The sequence below is a fragment of the Epinephelus lanceolatus genome, chromosome 8 (genome assembly GCF_041903045.1).
Source record: "Epinephelus lanceolatus isolate andai-2023 chromosome 8, ASM4190304v1, whole genome shotgun sequence".
Lineage (NCBI taxonomy): Eukaryota > Metazoa > Chordata > Actinopteri > Perciformes > Serranidae > Epinephelus > Epinephelus lanceolatus.
In genome coordinates, this window is record NC_135741.1 from 23575717 (window position 1) to 23590923 (window position 15207).

At 44.5% G+C, this 15207-nt stretch overlaps 1 protein-coding gene across 4 annotated transcripts in view; it reads right to left on the bottom strand.

Annotated features, from left to right (window-relative positions):
• Nucleotides 1-3237: 3237 nt before the first annotated feature.
• Nucleotides 3238-15207, bottom strand: part of rarga (retinoic acid receptor gamma a) — a 47783-nt gene continuing 35813 nt past the window's right edge. For all 4 annotated transcript variants that reach the window (XM_033629600.2, XM_078170031.1, XM_078170030.1 and 1 more), the window contains 7 exons: nucleotides 10432-10580; nucleotides 9203-9344; nucleotides 7961-8124; nucleotides 7389-7565; nucleotides 6543-6747; nucleotides 6150-6308; nucleotides 3238-5900 (listed from right to left, as the gene is read on the bottom strand). In XM_033629600.2, the coding sequence (XP_033485491.1) occupies nucleotides 5542-5900; nucleotides 6150-6308; nucleotides 6543-6747; nucleotides 7389-7565; nucleotides 7961-8124; nucleotides 9203-9344; nucleotides 10432-10580 (1355 nt within the window). In that variant the 3' untranslated portion in view covers nucleotides 3238-5541. The remainder of the gene's footprint in view (nucleotides 5901-6149; nucleotides 6309-6542; nucleotides 6748-7388; nucleotides 7566-7960; nucleotides 8125-9202; nucleotides 9345-10431; nucleotides 10581-15207) is intronic.

Below are 15207 nucleotides of genomic sequence, written 5' to 3' on the forward strand. Positions count from 1 at the left end.
ACCACACTCCCTCCATCTTAAGTCTGGGGTGACGATAGCTAATTATAAAATCAATGATGCCGGGCTGCCTAGTTTACAGCCCCCTCTAAAACCTTAACTGGGAAATCACTGTGGGATTGATGACTCCCTCACTCTTTATCTCTTTTAATTAGAAATGTAAAAGATATGAAGACCCAGAGGCCAGAACACATCTCCTAGTTTTTATGACCCCGACGCCTGCTTTTCCCCAGCTCTCGCTCCCCTTCCCCAAATCACCCCTTCCTCTACCTGGCCTTGTTTATTCCCTCTTCCTCCCAGCTGGCACACCCTCCATTCTCACTCTTGTCACAGATACCTTTACCCATTTCTTCATCACTTTCTCCATTACCCTTTCTTTAAGATCGCCCGCCTGCCTCTCCGCTCGCACAGTGGAAGGTGTTAAATTTATGGTCTTTGTACTTGAAAACGTTTCTCACCTTCCCCTCACCTCTCCTTTCCTCCCTTGACTGATTCCCAACCCTCCACGGACTCGCTGCATATGTAACAAATGACGAACATGTCCTTTTTGTCTGTTTTGACCCGAGTAAGAGGCACACTGTAAATGATGTGCTGTTTCACATTGCGACCCGTGCATCCAGTACATGACATATGCGCCTCTCTGTCTTGTATATAGCTTTAGGTGCACATAGAAAGACCCCAGTTTTTTTTATCACATCAAACCTAGGTCACTCTCTGCCTTTATCACACCCTGAGCCCGGGCCCTTCCTCCCTAACTGCTGCCAGGAGCACTTGGGTTCAGTGAGCTTTATCCTCCCGATCACTCTCTGAGGAGCCAGCCTCTCCTGCTCCATTATCTCTCCTGTGTGTTGACTGAGGTACCGCTGCAGTTTGCTCATGTTCAGAGCAAACTCAGCGGATGTGCTCTCGCTCTCTGTTTAAATATTCAAATTAATTTCTTTGGTATGCCGCACTCATGACCTACTTTTATGGATTCTTTACTATTTTTTATGAATAATTGATGTCCTGAGGCTGCAAGAATATTACAAGGGAGATTTTTACCCTTTATTAATTCATTGTACAGTTATACCTTTTTTTCCAGGGGCCTCTCTTTTTACACATTTTTTTAATTTCCAGTGAATAAGCCTTCATACCTAAAGTAATTAGTTAATCCAGCACCATTGATGTGGAAGGATGAGTATATAGAAATCTTGTGCAGGCTCCTTTAAATTCCCCCAAGCACACCCAAACCCTCCCATGGGTTCCCATGGCAACACCTTCCAGGGGCTCGGTATATGAGGCCATTTGATTGTTCCTTGTAAAATAGTGTATAATGTATGGACCTTATTTTAATTCCAGTCTGGCGTTATTGATCTGTCTTTAATGATAGTTAATTAAAGCAATCATATAATTGATAGAATCTCATCTCTGTTTATCACCCTCCTCTGATTCTCTCTCTCTGTCTATTAATAAAATCAAGGTGAGGCATTAGTATCCCACACTGGTGCGCTGAAAAAAAGAGATGTTTACTATCAGTAGCCCTTTACGAAGAGGGTTCCTGTTCTTTATCAGGATGTCAAGAGAGCGTGAGCTTATCAGTGACACTGATGTACTCAGGGTGATAAATTTGTTACAAATGTATAACTCTTGATTTTTGGTGACATTAACAAGGAAACTGAAAAATGTTTAAAGGTTTTTCTTGTTTTTATTCACTTGCTTGTTCCAAAAGTGGTCTGTACATCCAGGTTTTAAAGATACCCTCACAAATGTGTTGACTTTGAGTTGAGTTTAAGGCCCTGATGTCCTTTCACATTTCACAGGTCATTACCAAACCACATTCAGGTGATGCTCTCTTCTAAAAGATCAAATATCACACGAGTCCAATAAAATCCGAGTGCATGCTGGACCGTGTTCTGCCTGTTTAGCTGGAAGCATCACTTTCATTTTCCTTGGCAGACCTCCAATATGGACATGACTAATATCTGGGGCTGCAACTACAATTGCTTTCATTATCAATTAATCTGCCAGATATTTCTTTGATAAATGGTTTAGTCCAAGGCCGTAGCTATGGAGTCAACAAAAGGTGGGGGCACCAAATCTGCCAGGGGGGCCCATAATTTTTTCTCCAATGTTTTAATACAGTTAAGAGTAATGAGAGACAGTACAGTGTTTGATTTGACATTGATTGCACCTACAGCAGTCTAGATTCTGCTTGGGTATGGAAACACCACTTGGGGAAACCACACAAAGTAACTGCAGTACACTATCATACTAAAACTGGGAGCAATAATAATGACAGTATGTTGCATTTGCTAATGATTATTTTGGATGGCAATGCCACTGTACATATTTTTATCAATATATCGTGTGTGTGTGTGTGTGTGTGTGTGTGTGTGTGTGTGTGTGTGTGTGTGTGTGTGTGTGTTTGGGGGGCACTTGAGTGTATTTTAATAAGTGGGAGGATGTGTGCCCCCAAATTTATGTTACAATTACTGCCTTAGTTTAGTCTATTAATCACAATAAAACATGATACACATTATAAATAAGGGGAAAATTGTCCATCAGATCTTTGTAGAGCTCATGACGATGTCTTCAAATATCTTGTTTTATATGACCAAAAAGTCCAGAACCCCAACATATTCAATTCACAATGACATCAAAAGCAGCATGTCTTATTTGAGAAGCTGGAATATGAGAACATTTGGCATCTTTGCACCATCTAGAACCGATTAATCGACCAATAATATCTGATGTGTCATCTTATGTATGTATAATTTAGCAACATTAATTATATCTGATCTTAGATGTTATGTTTTGGTGTACATCTTCCTGTACAAGTTAGAATAAATCATAAGAGATACGTTTACTTTTTAACTACCTAAACCACTCTTTGAGACAAAACTATGGGACTTTATGTTACCCCCAACTGCAGAGTGAACACATCTTAGGGACAGACCTTTATCTGATGTCCTTGTTCAGCAGGAGGCTGTGATTTATTAGCCTCTGCACCCACAGCTCTCCATGACCCAACAGACCCTGCTCTTATCCTCCTCAATGCAGGGTGAACACTGCTGCATGCAGGGCACACTGCAGCCATGGTGCAAGAGCTCCCTCTACTGATGCATGTGGTATTGCATATTTAAAGATACCTCTTTACAGCTTTAGAAGACAGTACACTCGTGAATAATTTTGCATCTGTGTGTGAGATTCCTGATCATATAAGATGTTTTTGCAGGAATTTTAAATAAAAATGTCCAGTAATCTCACAAAAGTAGTTTATTGTGCCTCTTACTGTTTATATGGCTTTTCTTTGTATGACAAGAGTTGACATAAACAGAGGGTAGACAACACCTTGGCCATGTTGAAAAACAAAAAACAAACATGAAACAACATAATCTCAATATTCTGCCTGCGTCACCATCATTAACATCATGACAGCCCAGCAGGGAGTGAGAAGGGATGAGGTCATCACACAAGAGTTTTGTTTTGTTTTTTTTGCGTGACAGCACCATGCTGAGGACATTCACCCAATGACTCAAAAACATGTTAAAGCATTCACGCACACATGCCCGCACACACACACACACACACACACACACACACACACACACACACACACACACACACACACACACACTGAGGAGACCTGCCCATACTCAGAAGATGGGACCTCTCACTGCTACAGAGAGAATGTTCATATTGCTTCAAAGAGAGACAGAAAAAACCTCTGTACTGTATATCAGCTGCGCTCTCCCAGCTGATCGCCTACCGAGACATTTTGGCAATAAAGAAATGATACATGAGAACACATAATCCTCCACAGCTCCTTTAAAGAGAAGTGAGGATATACACAAGAAGACAAGATGATATAATGGCTTTTGGGATGAGAAGGCAGTTTGCTGCATGGATGCCAGCGCGAGCACAGGCGGGGGCAGCGATGACGACCACGGTGATTTGTCCCCCCTCTGGGGAGAGTCAGACTGGCATCCACGCTGTTTCTCAAGACTTGTTACCTTCTATGTACACGCAGAGGGGTTGAGCTGATCAAAAAACGGAGTCAAGAATACACACATAAATATTGCCTGTTTCTAGCGTGCCTGAAAGCAGCTAGGGTTTGGTCCTTACTGAAAAGCCCTGAGTCTGATTCCAAAATGTCTTCCATAAAGATTCCTGCTTTCCACTTGCATATGTCTATGATCGTTGATGCATGATGTTGCTACTGTGTGGATGCTTTTTCTTTAAAATCCTTGCTGAAAGTGTGCATTCGTCTACTGACATCATCGGGGAGTGCTCTAAGGTTGATTGTTTTCTAAATGTTGTCATCAGTTTGGACATGCTAACGGAGATATGAGCTCACAGACAGCTGCTCTGCTCTCAGAGAAGGAGATGTGCCTTGCTTGAATAGAGGATCACAAAAGTGCTACATATACGGTCAAGTGTAAATCTCTGTCCGGGCACTCGATGCCAGGTCGGCACATCTGCTACAGCTGAGGGTAGAGCAAGCGGAGTGTGTGTGTGTGTGTGTGTGTTGGCATTTGAGTGTGTGAGATTGAGGTTTGTGTTAGTGCATGTGTGAGCTGCTGCTGTGAGGATCGCTGGATCGTGGCTGGAGTCCCTGCCAGTAGTCAAACTCATGCTCCAAAGATGACTGTTCCTAACTTTGGCACAAAGATACTTACTTTCCGCACTGACAGCATTAGCCGGCTGCAACGAGAGCAAAATAGAATAATGCCAATTCCCTGATAACAGAAACTGATTAAGTCACTGCAACATAACAATAGTTCTCTGGGTTGATTATCATTGACATCCACAGTGAGCCAAAGTGCCCAAAAAAGCCCCAGCTAAGCATATGTAGCTGATAAGGAAGACCCAGCCAGTTCTGATTACCCTTCTTTCCCTCGGAATATCTTCTCAGGAAAGCTCTTCAAAGAAAAAAACTCGTCTAAAAGGATTCATATATAAAACCAGAATAACAAATAAAGACAAAAAATATAATGGTATATAGATATGTATGGACTTATTCATAAATTGAAAAAAAAAAAAGAAAACTGAAAACAATATTCAAAAGCAATAACCACAAAAAAACAAAAGATTAGCATACTCATTTTGGTTTTGCCCTGTACGCTTGTTTTTCTTTTGAGAAATGTGCTTGTTGTAATCCATCGGAATCAACTGCTCAGTTCTGGTGTCTGGTTTTGGCCGTTCCCCTATTTCGATATAAACAACAATAGTGGAAAAAAAAGAGACTGTTCTGTTCTTTTTGTCACCTTAGATTCTCTCTTGGCTATGCCAGGAGTTCATACGGTTTTACTGTCATCTCTCCTTTACTTTATTTTTCTGTAGTTCACTTGTCATGGACCATGTGGCCTGAGTTAGAAGTGTCTGTACATATAAGGCTCTGCTGTGCTCTGCTGTGGAGGACACAGTGATGTGCAGTACGGAGAGAGAAAGAGGGAAGGGAAGGCCAGCATCTTGTTGAGGTGGAAGAGTGAGTGAGGTTGTGTTGTATGTCTCTATGTATGTGTGTTTGAACCTGTATGTGCATGTTTGTATGAAATGCTCGGTTCACTGCGCCCTCCCAATGAGGCCTTTCCTCGACCCATCTATGGCATCCAGGACCCCCCAGGGTTCCCCGTCACTGTCCGAGCCCCTGTCTCGATCTTCGTCCCCCACGTCGTCGTCGTCGTCTTCGTCCTCCTCCTCCGGCGACGGCTCGCTGCCGTTTTCTGTGGCCCAGCTGTCGTCCTCGTCCTCGGCTTCCTGCTTGACCTGGGCTGGTGGTGGAGGTGGCGGCGGCGGTGGCGGCGGGCTCTCGTTGCCCTCTGTTTGGTCGTCGAAGGCCTCTGGGTTCTCGAGCATCTCCCTGATCAAAGGAGGCATCGGCCCCGGGATCTCCATCTTCAGAGTGATGGCTCTCTCGGCACCTGGAAGCAAATAACATGATGATTATAGTTAACTATTAACAGTATTCTAAAGACACGTTTCCCCTGTCACATAGGGAGCACAACTAAAAACCAAAAGACTAATGCTTGTAGAGGTTTGGTACTGACAAAGCCCTCTTTGTCAGTGAATCTGTACCAGCTCTTCTAAAACTGTTACAAATTGGTTATGATAGCGGTGAGGCCTTTTTCAGAATCAAACCTTGTTCTCAGCTTTACTCTCTTCACACTGACCTTTAGTGCTGATGCCCCTGAGGTCGGTGATTTTCATCAGCATGCGGGGGAACATGTGAGGTTTGTTGGGGCGCCGGCGGCGGGCGTAAATCTTCAGAGCCTCAAGTAGAGGCTCTTGCAGCTTATCAACTTTCTGAGGCTCCTCTAGATCCATGCGGTCTGATGAAGAGTGGAAACACTATATTATATTCTTTGCTACATACTAGAAATGTAAAAATTTAGAGTTGAAAAAAGTTTTACTATAAATAAAATTCATTTCACACATACTTTTTTTTTTAGCTCTTTGTCTTACTGATATTATGAAAGTAGTGCCACGAATACTGAAACAGATTTACCAAAACCACTTCCTCTTTACAACCAACAGTGTCACTGTGTATGTGCACGCTGCAGTACCTCCACAGATGAGGCAGATGGCGCTGAGGAGGCCAGTCTCGGTGTCGTCCATCTCCAGGGGTAGAAGCTGGCCAGCAAAGGCAAACACCAGGTCTGTGAGTGGTCCGAAGCCGGCGTTGTGCATCTGAGTCCGGTTCAGAGTCAGCCCATCTGAGAAGGTCATAGTGTCCTGTTCTGGGGTGTAGCGTGTGCAGATCCTCAGCATCTGTGGGCAAGAGAGGGTGGAAAACTTTGTAAGAAGGTTTTCTACAGCACCAAAACATTGTCAGTAACTTAACTGATGGGTATCAGCTCACAGTGTCAATACTGTGAACTTTACAGTGCAATACTTCACTGTAAAAATATTCTGTAACAAGTAAAAGTCTTACATTACAAAGCTATTACATAGGAAAAAGTATGTATCAGGACAATGTCAAATTAAATGTCCTAAATGCAGAAAAATCCTCACATTTGAGAAGCTGGAATAATGATTTTTTTTTTCCATGACACATGGCTGAAACTATCAAAATAGTTCTTTCAATCACCTCATTGATAATTCGGCTAACCATTTCAGCTGTGCTTGTAGTCCTATATATTGTTTAGTAGTTTAAATCATACAAATCATCATATTTTACAATCTCTTCACATATTTTTGCTGCAAAAATCTTAATTGCTGACGTAACTGGTTAAGTAATATGACAATTGTCATGTCAAAGATTCACCAGGCTTATTATTTGAACAAACCTTCCTGCACTACCACTAGTCGCCACCAGATGTCAGTATTCCTTCATCTGTCAAATAAATTTATTTGTAAGTAAAGAGTAAGTGAAGAGGACAAAAGGAAGAACCAAAACACTGGTTCCTCACCAGTATGTCCAGGCAGGCAGACTTAAGTAGAGTGATCTGGTCAGCGATGGTGAGGGTCGTGAAACCCGGCAGCCGTTTGGCAAATTCCACAATCTTGATGATGCATTTGGTGGAGAGCTCACTGAACTTGTCCCATAAACCCAGATCCAGCTGGACACGGTGGTCTGAGCTGGAGTTCTGAACACACACACACACACACACACACACAACCAAACACACACAGATCATTGTTACAGAGGTGGTGTGCAACCCTGTTTGCATCAAGAACGAGCGTGTCCGAGCCTCACAACACATTTACATTTTACATCAATCAAGGGAGAAAAAAAAATCCATTTACATGTTGCATCAATCATTCAGAGGCCACACAGATGGCTTAATGGGGAACTGAATTAGTTAAACCACTACTATGTTGGGAAAGCTACGGTAAATTTACGTCTTTGCATGCAATCTGGGAGCTCTCAGTGACGGCATAGCATGAAGAATGTTGCCACACACAGTATGAGTGAACAGTGGTGTGTAGGGTATGTGTGTGTGTGCGTGTGTGTGTGCGTGTGTGTGTGTTCGCCACTTACGGTGGTGTATTTGCCCAATTGGCAAAGTGACGGGAAGGTTTCTTGGTGAGCTTTGCTGACTTTATTGACCAACTCCTCGAGCTCTCCACTCAGCTCATAGCTCTCTGGAAGCACCAACTCCTCCTTCACATCCTTCTTCTTCTTGTTTCTGTCATTGCGCACCGCTTTGTACAGAAAAACAAAATGGAAGACAGATCAGCAACAGAATGTTCCTGTTCTTTATCTGTGATCACATGTAAAAACATCCACTGCACTCATGCTCTATGTCTTTCGCCACTGTCAAGGACACCGTGCTCGCTGGTGGAAACCAGAACTCAGTAGCAACGGAGGTTTGCTCTTAACAGTATTAACATATTTCCTTTAGCACGGGACGGACACTGGCTATCTCTTTCTTATCACCCGCTCTCTTCCTTGTCCATCTCTCTATCCACTTGACCGGTGCACATAAGCTGGTCCTCCACTCTCTGCCTCCTCTCCCTCCTCCTCCCATACTTTCCTTCCTCTCAGGATATCCAGTAATAGCAGAGGCACAATGTGATCCCGGTCTTAACACACATCCCACACAAACATTACACCCACATACATGTCCCACGGGCTCTGTGAAGGGCAAGACACTGCCACTTACACACACAGGGTCACACTAAAAAGGTCACTAAACTGTGTTGGATTCGGCAAACTGCGTGAATCCTGGCGCCGCCAGCTTTGTAAAAAGTCAAAATCTTGTTTTCTGCTCTGTTGTCTTTATGAATGAAAGCAGTGTCTGTGCTGGCCAGAGGGGCGAGGCTCTGTGGTGAAACAGGAAGTCAAGATCATTTCGTAAAGCGATTAGTCATATGATTGGTACAGTGCCCAGCCTCGCCCTGATCACCACCCCTGCGAGGCTCATCATCTGCTTCTGCACTCTCTGCTGCATAGTTTCCCAGAGTCTGTGACTGAGCATTAATAGATCAATAAGTTCACACCATGTGAATCAGGTCAGATCTTTCCTTTGGTGGTAAAGAAAAAAAAATCTGATCCGAGCCAAGTAGAATTTAAACTGCCTGCCAACGTCTCCAAGGTACTCGGGTATATCTCACTGTGTCTTGATCTATGTCTGAAAGAATCTGCAGCCCTGTGTGTGTGTGTGTGTGTGTGTGTGTGTGTGTGTGTGTGTGTGTCTGTGGATATTCACACATGAGTGAATATCCATGTTTTGGAAGTGGGTCTCTCCATCTCTTGGGACCCAGGTCTCGGAGGGCTCACCTTCCTTGGACATGCCGACCTCAAAGCACTTCTGCAGCCTGCAGTACTGGCAGCGGTTGCGTGTGACCTTGTTAATCTGACAGTTCTTGTCTCGGTGGCAGGTGTACACCATGTTCTTCTGGATACTGCGGCGGAAGAAACCCTGGAGCATCAGGAAGCAAGAGACAAAAGGGGAGAGGGCAAGAGCGAGAGAGAGAGATTGTGTATTATAGTATAGTCAAGTCATCAAATTTAGGATGTGACATTTAACTGTTTCTCTTTCATAATCACCCTTCTTTCCTCTCTTTTTTCTCACTTGAATGCAGGAGAGAACAAAACATTCTTACATTTTAACTCTGTTATAGTGATTGAGCCTTTTCACTTCATTTTCCACGTTTCAGTCGAACCCACGTTAAAAACAAAGCTGTTATTTCCCTCTTATCTTCATGAAAAGGACAGGTGACTAATATCTAAAATAAATTGTAACTAGGGCTGTACCGTGTGTCTTCTTTTTTTACATTTGACATTTCTATTAAGGTTTTCAACTGAAGCTTCAAATGTACGTCATCATAGTTTGTTATCACCCTGAATATTTTTAAATCCTTTATCAAGATACTCAAACTGAAAGTGATTAGTCAGAGTAAATGACTTGGTCTTTTAAACATCTTTCTTTAATGAACATAACTCAGCAGTATTGTCCACATAAATACATGCAGGGAGCAGGTTAATCCAATAAGGGAGAGAAATGATGATGAAATAATAATAATCACTGAAATTTATGGTGCTGTTAGAGCCTCCTGTTGAAACAGGTGCGTGCCTCCCTTTGTGTGTGGCAAGTGGGAGTCCAAACCTTAGTGAAAATGTTTTTTTTTTTTTGAAGGGTAAACGCCAGCAAATATAGATTGAAGAAGAATATTTTGTTGTTGTAAATTTTGGGAATGATTACATCTATCACTTTTCAATACGTTTGGAAATGTTTGGATCACACAAGTCAGAAACAATCCAACATATCATCTCCTATCTTTATATGCAGCTGTGCAGAAATACCAGGTTTAATCAGAATGAACAGACATGCAAAAAGAAAAAATAGAAGCAGCATTTGCATGTTGATTGAGAATATGAATGTCAACGTTATGAAGGAAGCTGGAAGCTATTCAGTGCGGCTCTAATTGCAAGCCAGCATTTTTCTAACTGTATGTGATACATCCAGACAAAGCAGACCTCAAACAGCTCTGGCAGGTTCTTCTCACCTTGCAGCCCTCACAGGAGCTGACCCCGTAGTGGTACCCTGAGGACTTGTCCTGGCACACAAAGCAGGGCTTGTAGACACGAGGTGGGGGAGGTGGAGACGGAGAACTGGGTACCATCTCCTCTGAACTGGTGCTCTGGGTCTCCACCGCTATGGAGAAGAAAGGAAAAAAAAAAAGGACAGCACATGAGCACATGGTTTGTCACGAATCGTTGTCCTACGGCTAGACTGAAATGTCAAATGTGCACTTGTCAATACATGTAGAAGATAATTGAGTGTGTTGAACTGCATTCAAATATGATATGACAGCTGACAGCTTTCCCTTTTAAATTTGATTTGTGAGGCCAGTGAGAGATGCTGAGTAACGGTTATGTTTAGTTGGCCTGGAGGTGGACTGAGATACATTATCACATGCTCCTTTTTAGCTTGTCGCTCTGCGGGACAGAAATGATAAGATAAGAGAGAGAAGGAGGAATAGAGTATGAACTACTGGCTACAGTTTATATTATTCCAGGCACCAATTACAACCCTAGGGCAGCACTCAGGTGCAGGTTCGGGGAGTTTATTGTTTCGTGTGCACGCCGAGAAACAAATGAAGGATGACTGTCTGACAGCAGAGACAAAACTGTTTTTTACAGCAGTAAGCAAGAGTGCTTTTGATCGACAGCTTGTCTGATAAGGCCAGGTAGCAGAATGAGCTTTACAGTCAGGAGTCAAAGCTGGCTCTTCCTCATTCCACAGACTGACACCAGCACATGATGACATCTTGCACGCACAGAGAAGACACATGTCAAACATACATGCCTGCAAAAATCTTCATCTATCTTTCAAGCTCGGCTGTGACGTCGGCGCTACCTCGAGTCGCATACTTGCTATGGTACATTAAACTTCACTTTATTCCAAAGAGGAACACATTCAGGCTCTTTTGGATGTTCAAGTGTGCAGCGTATGGATTCCATACTTCCCCTGAGAAACATAAGCCGCTGCACACACACAGCACCAGACCCCCGTCACACATGCAAGCCTGCACAAACTCACAGACACACATGTTGCTCGGGGGAAGTATGGAATCCATACGCTGCACACTTGAACGTCCACTTACCCAGCAGCACCTCTTTCAACTTTCACCCTTAGTTACCCTCAAACTTCAACCCCCCTTAACTCTGCATCCCACCACCCCCTGACACACAAACCCTATTTTTCTCTTGTTTCCTGGCCCTAAATTCCTCAGTGCAGCCCTGCCAGGTTTTAATAGAGGCCTAGGCTCGTAAGGCGGCCTATAAAGGCGGTCCCATGGCTGGACTGGAGGCCCCAGCCCGGCTGGCCTACACTTTATTGGGACTCGGTCACCTTGGGCAGCTATTCACACCACCAGCTGTAGCTCCCAGCCCGTAAAAAAAGCCAATCATAAAATAAAAAACAGGGAGGCTCTAAAATTCTAACTTTTACTGCGCCCACCTCCCCCCAGCACCTTCAATGGAAAGCACAGAGGGCTAGCCTAAACTTAACCTACAACCCCCCTCCTCCCCTCTCTCACACCCAAGGCTGAAGCAAAAACCACCAGCTTGGCTTTTTACAAGAGAGGGGAGACTTCAAAAAGAAGAAAAAAAGGGGGGCATAAAAAGAGGAATTTGATAAAAAACAGAGAAAGGGGCCGAGGGGGGAAAGGGGGAGGAGAGGACACAGTTGCTCCTGAGGGCAAGTCTTGTTCAAGACCAAGCTGACCATTACTACCACTTCTTCTACAGCTGCTACGACTGCCCGGCTACTACCTCATTAATGATAGTAACAGAAATATGTCAGACATTTTTCATTTGTTGCCTGCTGCTCAAACATCTGTTTTTCATATGCATTTTTATATTTGCCTATTCAGAATCCACATTCAAATTCCTCCTTTGAAAGCTGTACTTTGCTGGAGGCAAAGATGTTTTCCATTAGTTTTAAGAGCCATCCCAAAGCCAAATGTGCAAATCAATCTAAAACCTGAAGTTTACACCCGCTGAATGTTTCTACAGCAGTTCTCATATCTCCCTGGCCAGAATGTAACAAAGCAGCAGGGTCAGTGGGAGAGCAGAAACCCTCTGAACGTGCCATGAACCTCTGTGTTTATGCAATAATAACAGCAGCAAATGAGGCTCCAGACCGAGCGCTGACAACCCCTTAGAAAAGGACAAACCATATGTGGCGTCAAGTAACGAACACTGACTGACAGCGTCTAAATGGAGGAAGAAAGCGAGCCAAACAGAGAAAGGCCATCCTGGAGAAATCTCGGACAGCGGTGAGAGAGAAAATACATCAGTCTCCGTCAACACGTTGAACCTGGTTCCTGCCAGAGAACATGACTCCTGTACCCGCCTCCCAGACCTCGCCTCATTCAGCCCGCTCCATCCAAAATCCCCCGCACCACTTACCCCAGGGCGCCACAGTGAGAGGGCCCATTCAGGCAGCCGCCCTGAGCCCCTTTCCCCAGTCTCCTCAACTCAGCTCATCACTGTTTAGAAAACAAAGCCCTGTGAAATGAGAGGCCCTCCTTATCAGCGCTCTGAGGCCTGGGGCACCATTTGCATGACAATCCGCCGGCCGAGGCCTGTGAGCCGATGACGGACGGATGAGATGAGAGGAGTGGGATAGGTGGGTGGCTGCTGTTGTTGGGGGGGAGGAGAAGAGGATAAGAGAGGCAAGAAGGAGGGATAGTTGGGTTACCAGTAGCCACTCTTCGTTTCCTGCTAAGTATCAGTTTACTCCCTAATCCCTTCCCTCAGTGCTCTCTGTGCACAAGTGGCCCAGCTGCAATGACCAGTCCTAATCCCCTGGTCATATACACACACAGATACTATTCAATGGCTACAAACTACACACACATGCACACAGGAGGATAATATTCACCGGCAACAAACACACACAACAACTCCCCTCCACCCCCGTACATTACACTAAAGTGCTTCAGCGTGAGTGGGATGTGCAGTACATCATTCTCCACAACCTCATTAGATGTGAAATGTAACTGCACACGACAGAAATAGCTGTTTAGCTGAAGGTGACTTCAACTAGGTCAATTACATTAAATTCTAGGTCAAGTCAACTGGGCCAATTGACGTCCCTTCAGATTCAACAGAAACAATAGGAGAGGAGGGCGAGTGAATAGGAAGAGACGATCGAGAAAAAACAGAGACTCTCTGGTAACACTGAAGCTGCCTGTTGTTCACTCAACTGGAAACGGGAGTGTTCCTAATGTATGTGAGCAAAAGCCGTGACTATGCATCTCGTGTTTTGTGTTGCAACACACTCCTTTTAACTAAGCAGCATATGACAATTTGGCAGGGTAACAAGTATTCTTTCACAATAGGCCTGCAGATTTTGTCTACGTGACTCGTTGGTGTGATTGAATCTTCAGTGGGACACTGCTCCACAAGTCTAGTCTTGGCATGTGGGAGCAAATGCACAGACTGTGTGAGGACAGTGTACATACAGTACAGTACAGTACAGTACAGTAGTGTATAGTACACAAGTGAGCGGCACAGACACATTTCTGTGTTTATGTCGTTTGACAGCAGCACTGTCCACTCTCTGCAGTCTCTATTTGATTTGCAAATGCAGGGCTGTTCATAACAGTGCGCTAGTGAGCTCCACTGTTCCCCATTAAAATATCCTTGTGTGTGTGTGTGTGTGTATGTGTGTGTGTGTGTGTGTGTGTGTGTGTGCGGCTCATTGTGCATGTGTTTTTTTTCTGTTCGTGTTAAACTGCAAGCAAGGGCATGTGGGGCCTTTGTCTCCATCTCTACCTTCATTAAACAGCCTGTAAAGCTTGCGTGTTCTTGTCGAATGCACTGGGCAGTAAAAGAGTGTGTGAGACTTGGAGGCAGTGTGTGAGAGAGAGAGAGGGGCACACAGTAGGGCTCACTATGAAAAAGAGGGGTGGGCACTGGGCAGACAGCAGTGGCAGAAGGGGAGCAGATTGAGAGAGGATGGTGAACAGTGGGCTGGAAGACTTGCTGGCACACTAGGTGGGGCCTTCGAGGGTGCCCTTGGCCCTCTACCCCGTGGCAGAGGCTACAGCACCACAGGGTGCTCACTGAGTGACCAGTAGCGTGCCGAAAGGTTTCTATGAAGAACTAGGCTTTGTGAAAGAGGAAAAGAAAGTACCACACCCTTGTCAGCGGTGCCAGCATGTTTCACTCTCCTTCTCTGTTTCTCTGCCCACATCTTCCTGCCATCCCTCTGAGGCTTCTGCTACAAGGTCCCACACAACAGACTCATTTCCTTCCTCTTGTCAGTACCAGTCTTTCCGGAGGATCTCCGTCACTGCTTTTGTAGCCACTTCTCTATGTCCCTCGCTGCTACACCTTCTTACATGTGATACTGCTGCTCTGTTCAAGCTCTGTTGCACACAGTTGAGTCACCTGCAAGCTTTTAGGTGGGAGGTCTATCAACTCTCTATTGTGTTGAGTTACACAATCACTCACAATGTAACCTGCCTGCAACTGCGAAAGGAATAGTTTATATGGTGAGGAAGTCAAAAGCTAGGAGGAAGGAGGGAGGAATGTGTGTGTGTTGACAAGGAGGGGGGAGGCTTTCATTAAAGGTGCTGAGCAGTAGCAACGCCTTTCAACAGCTGTCAGAAAGCTCATTACCTGGGCTCCTACACACACACACACAAACACATGCCTGTAAAGAGGCCCTGCGAAGCTGTCTTTTAAAACAAGCTCTATGATAAAACTGGGCTGCCAACCAGGAGATGGCTCAAGTCTGAGCAGTGAAAACACACCAAACTGGCCAG